The 20,490-nt window shown below is 35.3% G+C and overlaps 1 protein-coding gene across 6 annotated transcripts in view; it reads right to left on the minus strand.

The window, feature by feature from the left end:
* Positions 1-20,490, minus strand: part of LOC107739334 (R3H domain-containing protein 1-like) — a 43,858-nt gene that overhangs the window by 18,483 nt on the left and 4,885 nt on the right. For 4 of the 6 annotated variants that reach the window (XM_016551432.1, XM_016551431.1, XM_016551429.1 and 1 more), the window contains exons 2-14: positions 14,278-14,464; positions 11,500-11,707; positions 10,844-10,879; positions 10,037-10,123; positions 4,756-4,885; positions 4,566-4,644; positions 4,095-4,154; positions 3,020-3,160; positions 2,834-2,942; positions 2,562-2,657; positions 1,865-1,893; positions 1,688-1,741; positions 1,354-1,571 (exon numbers count right to left, since the gene is read on the minus strand). In XM_016551432.1, coding sequence (XP_016406918.1) covers positions 1,354-1,571; positions 1,688-1,741; positions 1,865-1,893; positions 2,562-2,657; positions 2,834-2,942; positions 3,020-3,160; positions 4,095-4,154; positions 4,566-4,644; positions 4,756-4,885; positions 10,037-10,123; positions 10,844-10,879; positions 11,500-11,676 — 1,216 coding nt within the window. In that variant the 5' untranslated portion in view covers positions 11,677-11,707; positions 14,278-14,464. Of the gene's footprint in view, positions 1-1,353; positions 1,572-1,687; positions 1,742-1,864; positions 1,894-2,561; positions 2,658-2,833; positions 2,943-3,019; positions 3,161-4,094; positions 4,155-4,565; positions 4,645-4,755; positions 4,886-10,036; positions 10,124-10,843; positions 10,880-11,499; positions 11,708-14,277; positions 14,465-19,780; positions 20,091-20,490 lie in introns of those variants that run through there. The other 2 variants (XM_016551427.1, XM_016551430.1) reach the window with 2 other exon arrangements.

Here is a 20,490-nt window from a genome sequence, read left to right on the forward strand (position 1 = left end):
GTGAAGATTTAGTCGCATATGTGAGTGATTTACTCGCAATGTAGAGGGTTGTATTGAAATGTTAACCTAATGCTGCGTTCCAGACTCGGATATAATAACAATAATACAATATTATATTATATTATAGTGTATATTATTATACTTTACATAATAATATATAATATACTTATATATATATATAGAGAGAGAGAGAGAGAGAGAGAGAGAGATGTTTTTTCTGGGTCCAATACATGACTGGTTTTCGTGCACATCAGCAAGTCATTGATCAGTCATTTAATTTAGGCGTGTATTTCTATTTTTTTTATTATTTCATTTATAAATTAATAATTAAAAAAAGAGTAACAAAGTGTACAATAAAGTACAATCAAATCCTTATATTATAATCACATTGCACTTGAATAAAGTTCAAGGTGTAATCTCCCGATTGTCCTGCAGGTGACGGCAGCTGAGACGGCCGAGAGAGCGAAATAAATCTGTCTTCTTACGATGCACTTAAGGCTTTACGATTACTCCAGAGCATTCGTAGATCTACGATGATTTTCAAGTGCTACTTAAGTTACGATGATTTTGGGAAACAGACCGTAATATTAAGATCAGTCGTGCGATCGTTTTTACGAACTTCTTAGGCTTACGAAGCTTTTGGGAAACGCAGCCCTGATTAGGCTGATATTAAAAGCAGATCATTTCAGATTTTTTTGTTTTGTTTTGTTTTTTAAATCAAACTAAAATAATTATAACCAACTAATTACAAGTTTTAAATGAAACTAAACCCTCTTTTTCTGTCCCAGACTTCAAAAGTATTAGTTATTCATGTTTTCAGCTATAAATGTAGCTTTGTTACAGCTGGTTTAACTCAATTTACTTTAAATAAACTCACAAACACCAAAATTTAAATGTGCATTTGAGCTTCAGAGGCAGGAACAATTATTATATTTTGATGAAAAATTGTAAAGACAAACATCTTTCTCTTTGGAATAACTAAAGAGTAATATAATGTTATTTAATTTAATTAAAATTTGCTGAAATTAATTTTGTACATGAAAACCTTGACATTTCAATCTGACAGAAAGTCGAAGGGGAGGGGCTTAAAAATATGGCCTTGATGATGTCAGCAGAAATGCAAAGTCGTTTCAGAGGAAGGAACAATTGTTATATTTTGATGAAAGATTATGAAGATTTTGGAATAACTTGAAGAAAGATTAAGGAAGTGAACTGGCTTCATTGTGATTTCATGATGACGCGAAAAACAGGATAGATATAGAACACAAAAAACATCCATTGTTGGTGCCGTTCAAAATCTCTATATCGTGCATCTCTGCAAAGTGTCCTGGTGAAGGAGGGAAGGTTATTTACTGGTTTTAGACAGTTTCCCGGTGCTCTTGCTGCTGGCTGTACTGTCTCCTCGGATCAGCAGGCTGATGCCGCTGAAGCTGCTGGCTTTGGTCATGGCGGGCTTCAGGTTCCTGTGGGAGCTGTCTGAATCTGTGCTGCTCCAGGGCCGAGGGTCCGAATACTTCAGCTCGTTCTCAGAGCTGCTCTGACGACTGCTTCCCGAGTGCCCGTCTCTCAATCTGGGGGGGAACAAGAATTTAAACAAGCAGGGCTAAAAAGTTTACTCGAAAGTGCAAATCTCTGGCTCATAAATGGCATGCAATTAAGCTAATAAACCAAGCACACTAAAATCTACCTGAATATCTGTCGTCTTTGCTGAGTGTTAATGAAAGTCACGTCCTCTTGGATTCTAGAGGGAATTTAAACATTATGATCATTATAAGATACATAAGACAACAGACAAACAAGAAAGCAATAAAGAAGCTCCCATAGATAATTTGCTAGCAATGCCATGTCTTTTTTTTTTTTTTACCTTTTATCAAACGGGAAATGTTCTTGTCCCTGCAGACAAAAATAGAAACACATTTTAAAAAATAAATACCAAAAAAAAGGGGAAATACAGATAAAAAAGTATCTATCTATCTGTGTGCTACTTTTGAAACATAACATGAAATTTTCTAGCTAAATATTGTAGCTAAATTGTAATGAACTAAATCATTTATTAATTACGCTCAAATGAACTATTACATATAATAAACATTTATATATATATATAAAAAAGTTGTGGTTTATTCTAATAATAAGCATTCTATTTATATCTATTACATTTATAATAATATACATTTAACAAAAAATATCGTAAACAAAAATGGTACTTTTGAAACATAAGATGAAATTTTCCAGTTTTTTCTAAACTGCAAAAAAAAAATTGGAAAAAAATAATGAACTAAACCATTTTTTTTTGTAAAGTGAAAAAAGTGAAAAAAAATTATTAAATAATAAATAATTTATTAATTATGCTTAAATTAAGTTGGAAATTATAAACGTTTACACAATTAAATTTTTTTTAAATAAACATTCTACATTATTTTAATAATAAATATTACACATATATTCATTATTAGTGTTATTTATTACTTATTCTAGTAAAAACAAACACCAATAATAAATGTCATTATTAAATAATAGGTTCATTGTAAGATGTGTTGTATCTTGGTAAGGAGACGCACGTCTTGGGCGAAGATCCTGTCTCTGGCACGCTGGTACTCCTCCTCTCGCTCCTCTATAGACTTACTCCGTCTGTCGTCCTTAAGACGCATCCGCAGCTAAAACACACACACACACACACACACACACACACACTCTCTTTGTCTTCCTGACTGCTGTATTGCACCATTTATTATACATATTATATTTATTTGTTGGTCGTTGGATTATTTCAAGGAGAATTTGTAAGTACTATATATTTTTAGCTTATTTAAGATAAGTATATATTTCTCACCCTGCCATCATCCTGGTCCAGGCTGGAGTTATCTCTCTTTAAGATGTACCTCTTTTGGAAATCATCTGTTTTATCATCTTTAATGTGTTCAGAAAACTTCTGATCTGGTCTGTAAGGGAAAGAAGTGGTTACATTAAAAAAAATTCACACTTCTGACAAATGAGGATAGTTGAAATCCACACGTACATTCTAGTATTGCTGGTTTTGTTGATAATGACTGATTTCCCGGTCTGATCGACATTATGGTCCAGCCCAAAATACGCCGCCACCCTGTGAAGGAGCATCCTGTGGTATGATGTCATCGGGGGGAACTTCCGCTTCTGACTTCTGTGACCAAAAAAAAAAAGAGTTACCTACATAAGCTCATTTAAAGATGATAATATAAATAAATGTATATATTATAAAGCTGTATTAATAACAGCTTTTTCATAATGGCTGATATCTAAAAAGCAGTGTGTAAAGAGAAATTTAACGCTGACATATATAGACAAAAATAAATTAAATCACTAAAATTAAAATCATATTTTACATAATTTTTTTTTTTTTTAATAACTAGCCTGGCTGATAAAGCAAGCCAAAACCGATATGCATGAAAATTAAACAAAGAAAGAAAAAAAAAAAAGTATTTTTTTTTAACCAATAATATGTATAAATAAATAACAGGCTAATATACGTTTAATAAATTAAAATTATTTACCTCTGTAAAAAATAAAAAAATAAATATGATAATATAATATTTGTATTTATAAAATAAAATATTTTATATTTATATTTATGTACATTAATGTCCAATATATAAAAAGGAGGGTGTAACGAGTGATATATTGATATATAAATATTATTTAATTGCTAAAATGAAATGAATTAATATTTTACATAAAATTCTCTACCTTCACTCAATAATATTTTTCCATGAACCATATTTAATGAAAATCTCAAAAAGGTCAAATACTGAAATAGAAGTCATTTTTAATAATCAGCCTAGCTGCTATTATATCAATCTAAAACTGACAAGCATGAAAAAAAAAAAAATATATATAAAATAATAATGATATGTATAATAACGCTTGCATATTACTATATATGCATTATTACACACACACACACACACATGCATATTATGTATATATATATAAAAATTACACATGAACTTACTTTCCAAATATAATATTCAAATACACAAACAATATATTTATATATATATACATAAAAGAAATTATGTCAATTTAAACTGTTCTTCAGTTTTTTTGGCTCAACTTACTCGATGTTGCTAATGAAGTCCAGAATATCTTGCTCGAGTTTCAGCAGCATCATTCTGTCTCTGTAAGAACAGCGTTCATTAGCGTTTATCACAGCTCATCAACCTGATGAGAATCCAGCGCACAAGTGCTAGAATATTCAAATGTGTGCCTACAAGCCTCGCATCCATCCACATTACCAACTGATAAGAGCTGCAAGACATGTCGAAAACAGGACTTCTCTTATACGTTTAATTAAAATATTAAAGTTATTAAGAAACATTATATATTAAAAATATAAAAATATATTGTAAATATGAAATGGTCAAAAAAACCTTAAGGGAAAAAAATTAAATGTATATGTCCCTATTTATAGTAACCCAAGTATACATTTTAAATGGGATTTTGGGAAGGAGCTCAATGAAGCGACAGGAAGTAGCAGTGGTGCTCGTGTGAGGGTGTGATAATGAGACGGCAGGGGGATTTTCACACACCGGGGGTTGTTCTTCAGCGTGTTGACCAGAAACTCGTGGAGGTTTACTCCTGTGGAGTCGGTGTAGTCCTGACTGGGATCTGAGAGAGAGAGATGGAGAGAGATTCATCACACACATTCTGTTGCATCCATCTGGCCTGTGAGAAAACACCTCCTCTGCCAAAAAAACAAAGACACACAAACACACACACCTCTTGAGAGGGTCTTCTTGGACAGTGGGTCTGTTTTCTCTGGCTTTTCTGAGATTTTCTCACTGTCCTCATTTTTGATGGACGTTTCGTCTTTTTCGAAAGACTGACTGAGCTCGATATGAATCTTTTCCTGTTAAAAACGAACAAACAAATATTAGAACACACACTTAGAAATAATAAAATATAAAAGTGCAAAGAGGGTTTCCATTAAAACAAGATATATTTGAAAAACATTCAGAAAGAATTAAGAACATTTATACATTTCCCGTCTCAAAAAAACAACAACACTTTTTTTGATGATTAAAAGACAAACAATAGCTCTTTTTTGTCATTATGAAGTGAGAAAGGTAATTTAAAGTTAATTATGATCTCTTTCCCTTAGCTGCATCTAGTCAGAGTTTGAATAAAAAATTTTGTGAAGAGAATTAGCAGGAGACTTTGTAATCATCTGAAAGTAATAAAGACTTGCCTTTTCTCACATAACAATCACCAACAAAGAAAAGAAGTTCAATATAAACCCCAAACTATCAACTAAAAACTATTAAAGCTAAATCACTAAATGTTCCATAATGCTCTGCAAAAACATCAAGAAGAAGAAAAAAAAACAATCATAGTTTGAATTTTAGATTTGTAATTGATCAAAGTACTGAGCAGGAGACTTTGTAATCATCTCAAGTAATAAAGACTTGCCTTTTTTCACATAACAATCACCAACAAAGAAAAGAAGTTCAATATAAACCCCAAACTATCAACTAAAAACTATTAAAGCTAAATCACTAAATGTTCCATAATGCTCTGCAAAAACATCAAGAAGAAGAAAAAAAAACAATCATAGTTTGAATTTTAGATTTGTAATTGATCAAAGTACTGGACATAAAAATTTTTTTTTTTTAAATCACAAAAAAAAAATCTAATAAAAATTCACAAACTTTTTAAAAGACATTAGTAATAGACCAATATATTAGACATTAATAAATCAAATTAATAATTAAATGAATCGTTTTAGCTTTAGATTAGTGATAGGCCAAACTAACTGATATTTTAGCTAAGCACATAATAATAATAATAATAATAATAATAATACAAATTACAACGGTAATACTAATAAATAGTTTTCGTTTTTTATTAGTGATAGACTGATATATCAACTGATATTTGGTCAAAAGTCACAAATTCCATATAATAATAATAATAAAAAAATCACTCACTCACTCACACACTCACACACTCACTCACACACGCACTCACACACACGCACTCACACACACGCACTCACACACACACACACACACTCACACACTCACACACTCCTTTGTTCAAATGCAAAAACTTCATTAAAATGTAAAAAAAAAAAAAAATGTGAAATGAAATAAAAGCATATAAACAATAAATAAAAAAAGTGATGATATATTGGCCAGGGTCATTTTGAGAATAAAACCACTGACGGATAATCATTCACACTTTGTGAACAATTTACACAAATTGATTTTGCTCATATTTCATAAATGATGCTCATTGTAATCATACTGTAAAGTGTTTTAAATTGACCCCCTAACAGTCACAAACTACCTTGGATAGTGAAAGTATGAGCAGTAAGTTTATTATAGGAAATATATTCCATTCAGGTGCGAGGCTTTCGGGTTTTGAGGGTATTTGGCCGTTTCGACTTCACAAGAATTGATATTTCATGAATGGGATTTACAAAGTCCCTTGAGGAGAAACACGAAGGATTGTGGAGGTTATGAGATCATTCTGCCCTTCTGTGAGCTTTGGACTCGATCCTGCCATGATCCTTCACTCTGATGCCAAAACTCGGCTTTATTTCAAACAGAGAGCGAGAAGATCCAGCCAAGGGAACAGCAGTGGCTTTAAAGGGATAGTTCACCCAAAAATTTGAATTCTGTCATCATTTATTGACCCTTTTTTGATCCCAAACCTTCTGACTGACTGACGTCTGTAAAGCAGAAAAGCAGACGTTTAGAAGAATGTTCACGCTGCTCTTTTCCATACAATGGAAGTGAATGGGAACCAGGGCTGTTAAGCTCCTAAAATGACCTAAAGCATCATAAAAACAGTAAAAATTATTATATAAATTAAATTTACTATGTTTATGGCTATTTAAAGCTCATTCTTAATGTTGAATGTACAGGAAAAGAGAGGCAAATCATTCAAGTTTGAAACCCGTTTAGTTTTGCACATAGTAAACGATGACTGGTTTCATTTCTGGAAGCTCTTATGCGCCATGATCCTTCACTCTGATGCCAAAACTCGGCTTTATTTCAAACAGAGAGCGAGAAGATCCAGCCAAGGGAACAGCAGTGGCTTTAAAGGGATAGTTCACCCAAAAATTTGAATTCTGTCATCATTTATTGACCCTTTTTTGATCCCAAACCTTCTGACTGACTGACGTCTGTAAAGCAGAAAAGCAGACGTTTAGAAGAATGTTCACGCTGCTCTTTTCCATACAATGGAAGTGAATGGGAACCAGGGCTGTTAAGCTTCTAAAATGACCTAAAGCATCATAAAAACAGTAAAAATTATTATATAAATTAAATTTACTATGTTTATGGCTACTTAAAGCTCATTCTTAATGTTGAATGTACAGGAAAAGAGAGGCAAATCATTCAAGTTTGAAACCCGTTTAGTTTTGCACATAGTAAACGATGACTGGTTTCATTTCTGGAAGCTCTTATGCTTGTTATAATTCATTAGCCACTGTTTGTCATTCTCTGGCTTTCACTTCACTCCTCTAAAGAAGAAAGAGCGGCCTGAATTAACTGTGGAGCTCCTGAATGAGGACAAAAATGTCATGCTACACGAGGGACGGCGAGAGAGAAGACGAATGGACAGATCGTGAATGAGAAGGTTGTGAAAGAGCGAAGGGAGGGAAAGGTACGGAGAGATGAGAAAGGTCTATGAATAGAGACCCTCTTTCCTCGGGGAGGAAGTCTCGTTCACTCGTTCAAGGACGTACACTTGATTAAGGACGTTTCTTCGTCTTTCAGACGGTTCGTCCACAAAGACCTTGAATCCTTTTCTTCCTCACCTGCTCTTGCACTGCATGACTTCCGATTAAGAAAAGAAGCCAATCGTTTCATTTTTATTTAAAAACGTCTTTAAAAAGCAAGGTTGTTCAAAGGAAATCAACACTGTCTGTTGTCTGACTCTCAAATATGACATAGTCAAGTACTGACATATTTATAAAAAAAAAAGTGAAAACTACAATGCAAGTCAACAATAACCAGCACGACCCGCACATGAAATGTGTTTTGTTTTCTTCACAAATGCTACATCACCAATTATGATTTAAAAAAAGAAAACAACCTTTGCTTTTGAAAAACATAATTATGAAAATTCATAAATATGATGAATATACATAATCTGCATAGTTTTTTTGTTTATTTTAAGTGTTATAAAAGACAAATATAGATAAATAAATACATGTTATCTAAAAAAAATTATGAAAATATATAAATGTACATAGTTATCATTTCTTTATAGATTTATTAAGTGTAATAAATCAATTACACAGATATAGATAAAATATATACAAGTTAGTACTATATTATATTATTTTTATATATTATACAAAATTTATTTGGTGTTTTCATAAACAAATATAAATACATAATTAAAATAAATATAATATAAAACTATAAAATATATAGATGAATATTATAGATTTTAGATATCAGAACATTATAGAATTTTATAGATTAATTTCTTATATATATATATATATATATATGTATTAAATAAGTAGTCTTACAAAATAAAAAGGCAAGGTAAGGAGAATTTCCATAATGTGCATATATATTTTCACAAATATTTGAAATATATAAAAAATATTTTAAAATTCAGTGTTGAAACCTAAAGTACTGATGTAACATTGTGGGAAAAAAAAAGAATAGTGACATATCAATACGCGACTGTATTGCACAACCCTTTTTACGAAACACATATTTTCGCAAATCACCATCAATAATAACCTCCCTACGAAATAACCAAACGCACAAAAACTCTAGGCTTCCTAATAGCGGCTCTGAGCTGCAGACTAACCTAATAAATAGAACAAAAATGGGCTTTGGATAAGAACAGGCAATTATAGCAATCCACTGCGCTCGGCAGCTGAGACAGGAAAATTGTATTTGGTATAGATGATGGATGAATGCAATCCTGCGCTGGGGACACGCGTGCACACTAGCACCTTCAATAAACGCACAGCTCTATTAAACGCACATGCGCACACAATCGATTCCAAACACACACGCAAGCGTCTTTATAACTAAGAGCAGCGCTGATGTTTTGACAGCGTTATTATTGAGGACTGCAAGGACAAAGGTTAATCGGTTTGATCATACACCGCGTGTTTTACAGTATGTACTGCATACAGTTTGGAATCATTCATATTTTTATGTTTTTGAAAAAAGTCTCTTATGTACACCAAGGCTGCATTTATTGGATTAAAAATACAGTAATATTGTGAAATATTTTTACAATTTAAAGTATGTTTTCTATTTGAATATGTTTTAAAATAGAATTTATTTCTGTGATGCAAAGCTGAATTTTCAGCATCATTACTACCTCCCGTCTTCAGTGTCACATGATCCTTCAGAAATCATTCTAATATGATTTGCTGCTCAATTATTATTGGTAAATTTTTTTTAATTTTTTTATGGAAATCGTACATTTTCCCTTGATGAACAAAGTTCAAAAGAACAGCATTTATTTGTAAAAGAAATCTTTTGTAACACTAAGTGAGCTGTTGTTAATCTGAAAAAAGGGAGGAAATTTTGATTAAATTTTAAACATTATTAAATGTTTTTGTTAAAGTATGATATGGTTAAAAATAAAAGACAATTAATTTTATATATAAAAAATAATTAAAACGTTTTAAATTAAATTATTTAAATGAATAAATTACAAATGTAATGTAAAAATCAGTAAATTAAATAGTATTATATATTAACTATAATAAATTAATAAATGCTAAATGGTTAAAAAATAAAAGACAATTACATTTATATATATTTATATAAAATATATTCAAACAGAAAAAAGTTAGTTAGATTTGTAATAATATTTCACAATATTACTGTTTTTACTGTATTTTTAATCAAAAGAATGCAGCCTTGGAGAGATTTCTTTCAAAAACATTAAGAAAACCACAAATGTACTATTTTTATTTTAAACAGTTTGTGAATTAGCAAGTAAACTAAGTCACATAAGCTAAAAAGTAAATAGAATGCTAGTCTGTACACACACCCACACACACATTTACCTGTTCATGCGTCAGTTCTCGGAGCGGAGGCGGAGACGGCTCCTCACAAACCGCCAAGCTGCGGACTAACTTTAACTTGCCGTTGGACTGGAGGAGAGTAACCATGGTTACCAAAATGTCTGGCACTCATTCGCAAAAGAACGTCCAACAACGCAACTAAAAATACACAAGCACCATTTTGCAACGTCTCAGGAGACTTTTCAGAGCTCAGGGAGGGGTTTGTGATTAGATCGTTAATTAGAAGCGTGTTTATTAAAACGGACGCTTACATAAAGATCTGACAGCCCTGAAAGTCTGAAAATCTCAAAGTACGAACACACAAAACAAACCAAAAACCAGCAGTTTGACAGTTTTTCATATGTGAATTATTATTTTTAGAAATGATAATAAACACAAGAGATGATTTCTTGCAAGCAATGTCTAAACAACTAAAAACAACACACGCACTCAACATAATCACAAAAACAGTTCGGCTGTTTAAAATGCACTGATGAAACGGCATCAAGAGCAGAGCAGAATTCGCCACTGTAGGTGGGAAAATCTCTGGAGGAGGCGCTCGGGTCTTACAAACCCCCGGCATCTCGGTACATGCTGCAAAAGTGCTAAACGCAGCATCCCCCCAAAGCACATTTATTATTCTTTACTGACTCGAGCAGGGGCTTTTATTCCCACAATGCACTGCCGAACTCTCTCTCTTTTTCTCGCAAGGCACACAGAGTGCAGGCAAACAAAACACAACCAACTGATCCAAAAAATTAAAAAAATTAAAAAATAAGCAAACCAACTCATGCTGTGATCATACCGTACCTTGGACCGTTTAATAGTCTGTGCTGATTGGATGAGCTGTTGGTAATCAGAAAAAAAGGGAGGAAAATGCACATTGTTTGTCATAAAGTATGAAATAGTGAAAAAAAAAAAATATTATAATATACATGCATACATAAAACCAATTAAAACATTTTTTTCAAAATTCTATTAAAGTTTATTTAAAAAATGTAATTAAAAATGTGCACCAGTGAAGCAGTTAATTGTGCAGGAGAGGAGAGAGAAATGAACAATGAGTGAGGAATAGAGCTGAGATCAGCATGTGTTTCAATGCACCTGGCCGCTGCCCTTTCTCAATGCACCAAGAGCAGATGGTGGCAAAGTCACACACGCACGCACGCTCATGCACCCTGAGGGTTTGCAGATAAACCAGCAGGATTCAGGTGCAGATTAACTGTCCTCCCTCTCTTTCCTGGCATTAGCCAATCACACGCCAGCTTGGATCCGATTTGCTGATTCTACTCATCTCGTTGTCTTATCTCTATCTTTAAGCAGAGACATTAGGATAATGGAAACCATGGCAACAGCATACCACCATCCCCCATAAGTCATTAGCGAGAGGCTACAATCTCATTTCCTGCTGACTTTAGACTACATTACCCAAAATGCACCACTTGAGGTGCTGTCACCAGGTTTACCTGAGTTTGATGGGAGGAACTTTGGTCTGTCACACACTCCTGGGCATGTGTGCCGTTGTTTTGGGGCGCGTGTTGGGGGTCGCTGAGGGTCGCGGGCGGTTCGGCCACGTGCGGCCCGTCACTCTCCAGAACCTTCATAATGTCACAACTTCTGGTGTCCAGCGAAGATTCAGACATTATCCTCAGAAGCAAGACCGAAAATCACCACCTATGAGATAAAAACACTGCTGATTTAGTTGACAGCTTAATGACGTTGATTTCAACTTGCGATGTCAAAATTACTGGTTCTGCATTTATGAATTGATGCAAAATTGTAAAAATGTAACGGGTTGGGTGAAATTACGAATTCTACAAGGCTTTAACTCATGATTATTAATGACTTCTGAAGCGGCTCTGTAACCTTCATGGAGTGTGCAGTCATGTAACCTAATTAATATCCATTTCCCATAGTAGTATTCATTAATTAGCCACCTGATTAAGTGCCTAATTATTATTATTTATTTATTTTTTTAGTCTCGGCCAATCAGTTAAGCCTACAGGCTAATGTGATTTTTTTTCATAGGTAAAGTGATTTTTTTCAAAGGTAAATTTGCACCTATATTTAATTTGATGTGAATAAAAATGAGGTTGCAAACTTAGTTTGCTCAATATGTCATACCAATTTTTTTCTGGATAGTTTTGGTAGGACTCAATTTGGTAAATAAGCGAAGGCTATGTATTTGAAGATCAAAAAGGTATATTATTAATAATGAGTATCAATAATGTCATGCTGACATTGAGTCATAACCATTTCTCGAATGCGCAGTCACAAACTCATTAAAGGGTTACTCCACCCCAAAATAAAAATGTTGTCATTAATCACTTACCCCCATGTCGTTCCAAACCCGTAAAAGCTTTGTTCGTCTTCGGAACACAATTTAAGATATTTTGGATGAAAACCGGGAGGCTTGTGACTGTCCCATTGACTGCCAAGTAAATAACACTGTCAAGGCCCAGAAAAGTATGAAAGACATCGTCAAAATAGTCCATCTGCCATCAGTGGTTCAATCTGAATTTTATGTACGCATACTTTTTGTACGCATACTGAATACATTTTGTACGCAAACAAAAATAACGACTTTATTCAACAATTCCGTCTCCTCCGCGTCACTGTAGCGCCATTTCAGAGAGTATCCACTGAACGCACATGGAACTGGAACGACATGGGGGAAAGTGATTAATGACAAAATTTTTATTTTGGGGTGGAGTAACCCTTTAATAATTATGATGAATTTATGAAGGCTTCACCACAGGATTCATAATTTTGCAATATACAGTGGGTACGGAAAGTATTCAGACCCCCTTAAATTTTTCACTCTTTGTTATATTGCAGCCATTTGCTAAAATCATTTAAGTTAATTTTTTTTCCTCATTAATGTACACACAGCACCCCATATTGACAGAAAAACACAGAATTGTTGACATTTTTGCAGATTAATATCAGCTCATAGATATTGATTAGTCACTGATTACTAACATTCACATGCCAAACCTCCTTCTTTGTACATTCATATTGAGATTCATTTGAAAAGCTATTGCTAAGGCTAGTCCAAAAAAAAAAAAAAAAATGCAGGAAACAAAGTACTGTAGGTTGACATCTAGAAATCACTGTTAGTTACATAACTACTGAAACATTTTCAGATGTTTTGGTTGAAAAAAAAATATATGCATTTACATAGTCCGTAACTATGAGTTCAGCAAGTTGCATAACTACTGAAGTTAAGCAAAATAGAATGCATTTCAGTAGTCTGTAACAGAAAGTTATGCAAGTTACGTAACTATTGAAATCTAGACACGCAAAAGATATATTTTTAAGCCATATTGTCAGATGTTTTGATTGAAAAAAAAAGCATTTACATAGTCTGTAACTATGTTACATGTTACGTAACTAGGTAGATATGCAAAAAAGAATGAATTTACGTAGTCTGTAAATACAAATTATGTAACCATTTAAACGTAGACACGCAAAAAAGAAAGAATTTACGTAGTCCGTTACTATAAGTTATGCGTTACATAACTATTTAAAGGTGGAAACGCAAAAGAATGAATTTACGTAGTCCGTAACTATAAGTTACGCGTTACATAACTATTTAAAGGTAGACATGCAAAAAAGAAATAATTGACATAGTCAGTTACTATAAGTTATGCGTTACATAACTATTTAAAGGTAGAAACGCAAAAGAGAATGAATTTACGTAGTCCGTAACCATAAGTTATGTGAGTTATGTAACTATTGAAAAGGAGATAAGCAAAAGAGAATGCATTTGTGTAGTCTGTAACTGTAAACTTGGCAAGTTACGTAACTATTGAAATGTATATTTACAAAAGAGAACGCATTTACTTTGTCCATAATAAGATACGCAAGTTACATAACTATTCAAATCTAGATACACAAAAGAGAATGATTTATGTAGTCTGTAACTATAAGTTACACAAGTTACGTGACTACTGAAATCTATACATATTTTAAGCATTATTTTCAGTTTTTTTAATATGCATTTACGTAGTCTGTAACGATGAGTTACACAAGTTACGTAACTATTGAAATATAGATATGCAAAAGAGAATGCATTTATGTAGTCTGTAACGATGAGTCACGCAAGTTACGTAACTATTGAAATCTAGATCCGCAAAAGAGAACTGGGAACTTCTATCCTTCTATTCCTCCTTTTTTCATGATAAAACCAAAACGTATTCGCATTTATAAAATGACATCAGTACCAAAGAGATTGTGTTTACCGGCTGTGCTGTTTTCAGGACTGGGCTGGAACCTTAGGGAGCGTAGGACCCTGGGGCCTCTGGAGGCAGCGGGGCGGACTGAGAGACGGACAGGTGGCAGCAGCAGTCCCATGACCCCCGTCAAAAGAACTCTGGTCGGGTCGCCAAACCACGGCTCACACACATGCTCCACATCACCCTCGGACACCTGTCACACACACACAAGGACAGAGGGTCAGGGGTCAAATACGGCGAGGTCAAGAGGTCAGGGACGCATGGATACAGTAGTGTCCGTAAGGGAGAACTGAACTCGTTTGATGGAAAGTCTGGAAGGTCTTTCGGGAGCAAAAGCACTGCAGCACTTCTGAAAAAGTGTCAGGGTGGTGACATGAATATGGAGAACAGACTGTGCTGCAGAGAGACAGGAACATACACAGAGAGGAAGTCATGTTTAACGCTGAACCTTCGACGCATTATAAGCATTTCAATGAGCTATCATGAATACGAAAGCCGATAATATGACTCCACCCTCAATTTATAAATATTTTGTGTTGATTTAAATACAATAATAGCTGTTTTTTTGACAACTGGCTCAATTCAGAATGACTAGGTTTAGCTCACGCATATTAATTGGGTCTTGCTGATGTTGCATCTTTAGCCTTCCTTCTGAGTACAAAATATTTAATTAGCAAATTTCTTGAGTCAAGAACTCTCCATCTTCAGAAATTTGTATCTGCTGTCTGCATTGCTAACGTACCACCCCCCCTCCCAAGAAAAAAAAAAACAATTAAAGAGGCTTTAAACAGATTGTGTTTTTTTTTTATTTAATATTTTTTTAAGATTCTACTTAGGCTTAATTCAATTTTTTGTATTTTTAGCTTTTTTTTTTTTTAAGCATTTTTAGTGCTTCAATTAATTTCAGTTTGCTGCCAACATTTCTAGTTTCATTTAAAGGGATAGTTCACCCAAAAATGAAAATTCTGTCATTAATTACTCACCCTCATATCGTTTCAAACCCGTAAGACCTTCGTTCATCTTTGGAACACAAATTAATATATTTTTGATGGCATCTGAGAGCTGTCTGACCCTGCATAGACAGTAACACAACTGAAATGTTCCCAAGTCCAGAGACATAGCAAGGAGAACTGTAAAATAATCCATGTGACATCAGGGGTTCAACCATAATTTTATGAAGCTACTAGGATACTTTGTGCGCAAAAGGAAAAAAAAAAAAAGACTTTATTCAACAATTCGTCTCCTCCGCGTAAATCCCCCTTTAGCGCCATTTTGGAGAGTATCAGCTGGACGCAAACAGCGTATGCTGTTCTGTGTCAGCTGCGTCACACAGGATCTGTTTCCTATGTTGTTGTGATTTGATCTGAACGGAAACAACATATCCGTGTGACGCAGCTGACACAGAACAGCATACGCTGTTCACGTCCAGCTGATACTCTCCAAAATGGCGCTAAGGTGACGCGGAGGAGCCGAATTGTTGAATAAAGTCGTTGTTTTTTTTTCTTTTGCGCACAAAAAGTATTCTTTAATCTAATATTTATATTTGATTTTATTTCAGATTCATTTCAATTAACAAAAATGTTTTTAATAGTTTTCGATAATGACAACAACCCTGATGCCAACTCAAAACAGATGACCAAATTACTAATCCTACCGATTTAGTTCTGTTAAATTATGTAAAAATAATGAATACTTTAAATTTTCATTTTAGTTAAATTTTTAGTAATTTTGTTATGTGCCTTTGCTATTTGTATTATGTTAATATTTGTATTTTGGTTTAATTAAATTAAATATTTTATTTTAATTTCCAGTTAGCAATTTTAGTGCTTTAATTAATTTCAATTAGTTGGCAACATCTCTAATTTTCATTTAAGTTTTATACTTTTATTTTACCTTTATTTTAATGTTTTCAATAGATTCAGGTAATGATAAATCAATACAGAAGACCAAATTACTAGTCCTACTGATTTAATTCATTAAAATTACTTGAAAATAATGAATATTCATAAGTTGTTTGGCAACATCTCTAATTTTCATTTAAGTTTTATACTTTTATTTTATTTTACCTTTATTTTAATGTTTTCAATAGATTCAGGTAATGATAAATCAATACAGAAGACCAAATTACTAGTCCTACTGATTTAATTCATTAAAATTACTTGAAAATAATGAATATTCATAAGTTGTTTCATAACCTTCCTATCATTCAAGCTTGTGTCCGAATGAACTGAACATATGGGCCAGTGTTCACCTGGGTATCAATGACCCATCAACCCACTCTATATCTCGAGGTCAAACGGGCCTAACCTGACTCGGTAATCCTGCAAAGTACGCCAACTGGGGCCGAATACACCGTCCAATCTGAGTCCAGCTAGAGATTCATGTTACTAAAACCACCAGAGGAGACGCATAGTGACACACACACTGATCAAAATTCAAGGGATTAGCATCGCGCGCAATATGACAATAACATAGGTGGTGGCAATGACAAGAACAGGTGGGTACGACCACACGCGTGCACACAAACACACAAGCTGTCATCCAAACAGCCAGACTGATCCAAGACCGTGCCATTACTTTTCCATGAGTATTTGCGCACAGGTCACTGGCATTATCCCACATCACTGCAGGAAGTATGCGTCTCTTCATCTACTTTGGGCTCAAGAGCCGTTCCAGGTCGCGGGGACAATGGGCGGCACAATTGCACATCAAGTGACGCTCTCAAGGACAATTATGACTTATGAGAGCGCATTTCCACCCACACACGGATGGAAACACCAACAGTTGGCAGGAAATACGCGAGCACTATTCATAAATATCCGAGCATCTCTCTTGCTGCGGGCTAATCTCGATGTTGCCATATCTTTTTCTCCGTTTATGTCTAGGTGAAGTGAAAATCTGAATCTGCATTTCAAAATACGCCCTCCACCGCAACTACCCTCCCCTCCTGCTCGCACAACAGTTTTCGCTCCATATTCAATAAGTTCGTCCAAGCATCACTAGAGAGAAAAGATTCCCCGCAGACCTCGACAGCTGTATATTTTCACAAACATGACAGTACAGATGTCCGAGTTTGACGCTGGAGGATATAAAAAAATTAAAAACGGGAAAATCAACCACTGCAGAAACACACAAATACTCTGGCTGCATCTCAAAAACGACTGCATTTCCAAGCATTTCTATTTGAATGACCACCCAAATAACGTGTAACGCCCAAAAATGATGTCTTGGTAGTATGATATCTAGACTAAGTATAGTGACAAAAGGTGCCCAAAAATGCCCATAAATGCTCTCTAGATAGGCAGCTCAGTAGGTACAAAGCCCCCAAAAAAACAATCAAGATATTCTTCTAACAAGGTAAAATACTCAATACTGCGGTTTAGATAGGAACCTTACATAATTTCCAAGGTATGATGCCCAAAAATCTTGTGTTAGGCTGCTCACTAGGTCGAGGTGTCGACAACGCTGTCTATAAAGACAGCTAAGCTTTCAGGGTCTTACACCTCATAATGTTATTTAGTATGGGAACGATGCCCAAAATTGCTGTCTAGAAAGGTAGCACACAAAGTACGATGCCCATCAAAGCCATCTAGGTAGGCAGCCCACTAGATTATGTAGGCTATAACTCTCACTAGGTTTGATGGCAAAACATGCGGCGTAGGTAGGAAGCTCATTTGGAACAATGCCCAAAAATGCTGTCTAAGAAGGTAGCACACTACGTATGATGCACACAATTGTTGTCTAGGCAAACACTTAATACGATTTTGATGCATGAAAATGCAGTCTAGATAGGCGGCTCAATAGGTTTAATGCCCTAAAATGCATCTAGGAAATCAGTTTGCTACATATGATGGCCAAAAAAGCTGTCTGGGTAGGCGTATAACAAGTTTTTACATTTACTGTATGCATTAAGCAGACGAAAATGATGCCCAAAACTTCTACTTAGGCAGCTCAAATTGTATAATGTCCTAAATGCATCTAGAAAGGCAGTTCACAAGGTATAATGCCCAAAAATGCTGTCTAGGAAGGTAACACACTAAGTATAATGGATGATTGCTGTCTGGCCAATCAGTTAATAAGCTTTTGATGTCTGAAATGCAGTCTAGGTAGGCGGCTCAATATGTATAATGCATCTAAGAAACCAGCTCACTAGATTTGATGGCCATGAATGCGGTCTCGGTGGGCGTATAACAAGCTTTTACATTTATATTTATGCATTAAGCAGACGAAAATGATGCCCAAAACTGCTACTTAGGCAGCTCAAACAGTATAATGCCCAAAAATGCTGTCTAAGAAGGTAGCACACTAACTATGATGCACACATATGCTGTCTAGGCAAACATTTAACATGCTTTTGACTCCCAAAAATGCAGTCTATGTACACAGCTCACTAGGTGCAATGCCCAGAAATGCTGTCAAGGTAGTTTACTGGGTTTTGAGATTCAATTCTGGGATGGACACACAGACTTTGAGCAGAAAAAAATGAAAACACCAGTCCACAAACAAACATTGCTTTTGTTTTATTGTTTTACTTTCTTTCGTTTTATTATATCTCAATCAAACCACTAAAACAAACAAAAGACAAAAAACAGACAATACATGAAAAGTAAACGAAAAAAGACAAAGGCCACAACTTTTTAACCTTTTCACAAAAATGTATGCAACATTCATTATCCTGCTCTAAGCATGTTGTCCAAGACAATAAAGCCCATCTGTGGTTTCCCATTAGCAATTATTAATCACCATATTTCAGGAAGCAACGAGCACTTACCCTCCTGACAAAAGAAGCGCAACACCGCGCCGGGCTCCAGGCTACACGTATTTCACTTCACCCCTGTTTTAGACTAACATGCAAATGGCCCATATTTCTCGATAAAAGCATCGCTAATGGTTTTCCCTCCTTTCCCCCCCCCTCCCGCCACAATCCGTATTCTCAGTGTGTGGCCGCTGTCACAGTCGAGCTATTCTTCTCCTCTCCTCTCTTCATCAGTTCATTTACACGATTCGCCACATTAACGATATTAGCCGGGCTGCCTTCGGCTGTAATTTACACCCAGCTTTCTGCTGATAGCTGCCTCAGGCGCTTTTTTAAATTATAAAATAGAGCAATTACGAGAATGTCATTACAAAGTGTGCACACACACAAACAGGCACGGAGTGTAATATGCTGACATGCAAATTTAGTCGCATGGAATTTAACGTTAGCATGGAATAAATTAGCAGTAAAATGAATTTAGATTCTTTTATCATTTACGCTTTTGCATATAATTTGTGACTATATATATATTTAAAGACAAAGCTCAATTGTTGCAAATTTCTGAATTCTTAAGTGCCCTTGTTCATTGTAAAAAAAAAAAAATCTAAAGTGACCTTGTTCATTGTAAAACTATTCAGTTAAAGTATTTACTACTTTACGAATTTTTTATTTTTTACATTAGCCACAGTTAAAACAAGCAAGAAAAAACGTCAGCATACAAATCAAAATGTCCAAGACTTCACACGCACACACCTGCCTGGCGTTCATGATCCGCTGCTCGGCTCACATCATTAGTTTCCATGGCAGCCCGAGTGCCATCAAACGGAGCGCGCTCAGTGCAGCTCTGCTCTCCTCCGTCTGAGCGCGGAGCGTACGCGTACATGCCCAAAGCCATCGCTGCCGCAATCCTTCCTGATTCTCCTCTCTCTCTCTCTCATGCACACACACTCTCCGCCAAATCAACAGCTGGCCTTTGTGATGTCATCCCTCCCCTGGCCAATCAGAGCGCCCTGAGGGCTGGGTGCAGTATGTCAGCGCTAAGCAGGGCTCCACCCTCGAGAGCCAATCAGATGGCCCCTGTGGACCGGAGAGAGAGGCAGACGGCAAAGAGACACACACACACACACACACGACCAACTGTGGCGAAGTGCCACTGTGGGACAGTCTGTCAGGGTAGGAGCACGCCAACACTGCAAATCCACCTTATTCGGTTGCAAGTAAGCTACCCGTCGAACCCAGTGCCGCAGTCGCACACACGCCCTGCTTAAAAGTGATGTCCCTTTGTGCCTCGTGCTCTTAAAAAAAAACTCCAGATTTCTGCGAATGAAAAATACCTTAAGTTAATTGGAGGGAGGTTAGGTAGACGCCCAGGTTTAACTAGCGAGCGCCTTTACCATTGCTGACTGACGCAGGCAGGTGAGGTCATTGGGAAAAGTGGGTCACGGAAAACGGTTTGCGCATTA

The sequence above is a fragment of the Sinocyclocheilus rhinocerous genome, unplaced genomic scaffold (genome assembly GCF_001515625.1).
Source record: "Sinocyclocheilus rhinocerous isolate Xijiao unplaced genomic scaffold, SAMN03320098_v1.1 scaffold945, whole genome shotgun sequence".
Lineage (NCBI taxonomy): Eukaryota > Metazoa > Chordata > Actinopteri > Cypriniformes > Cyprinidae > Sinocyclocheilus > Sinocyclocheilus rhinocerous.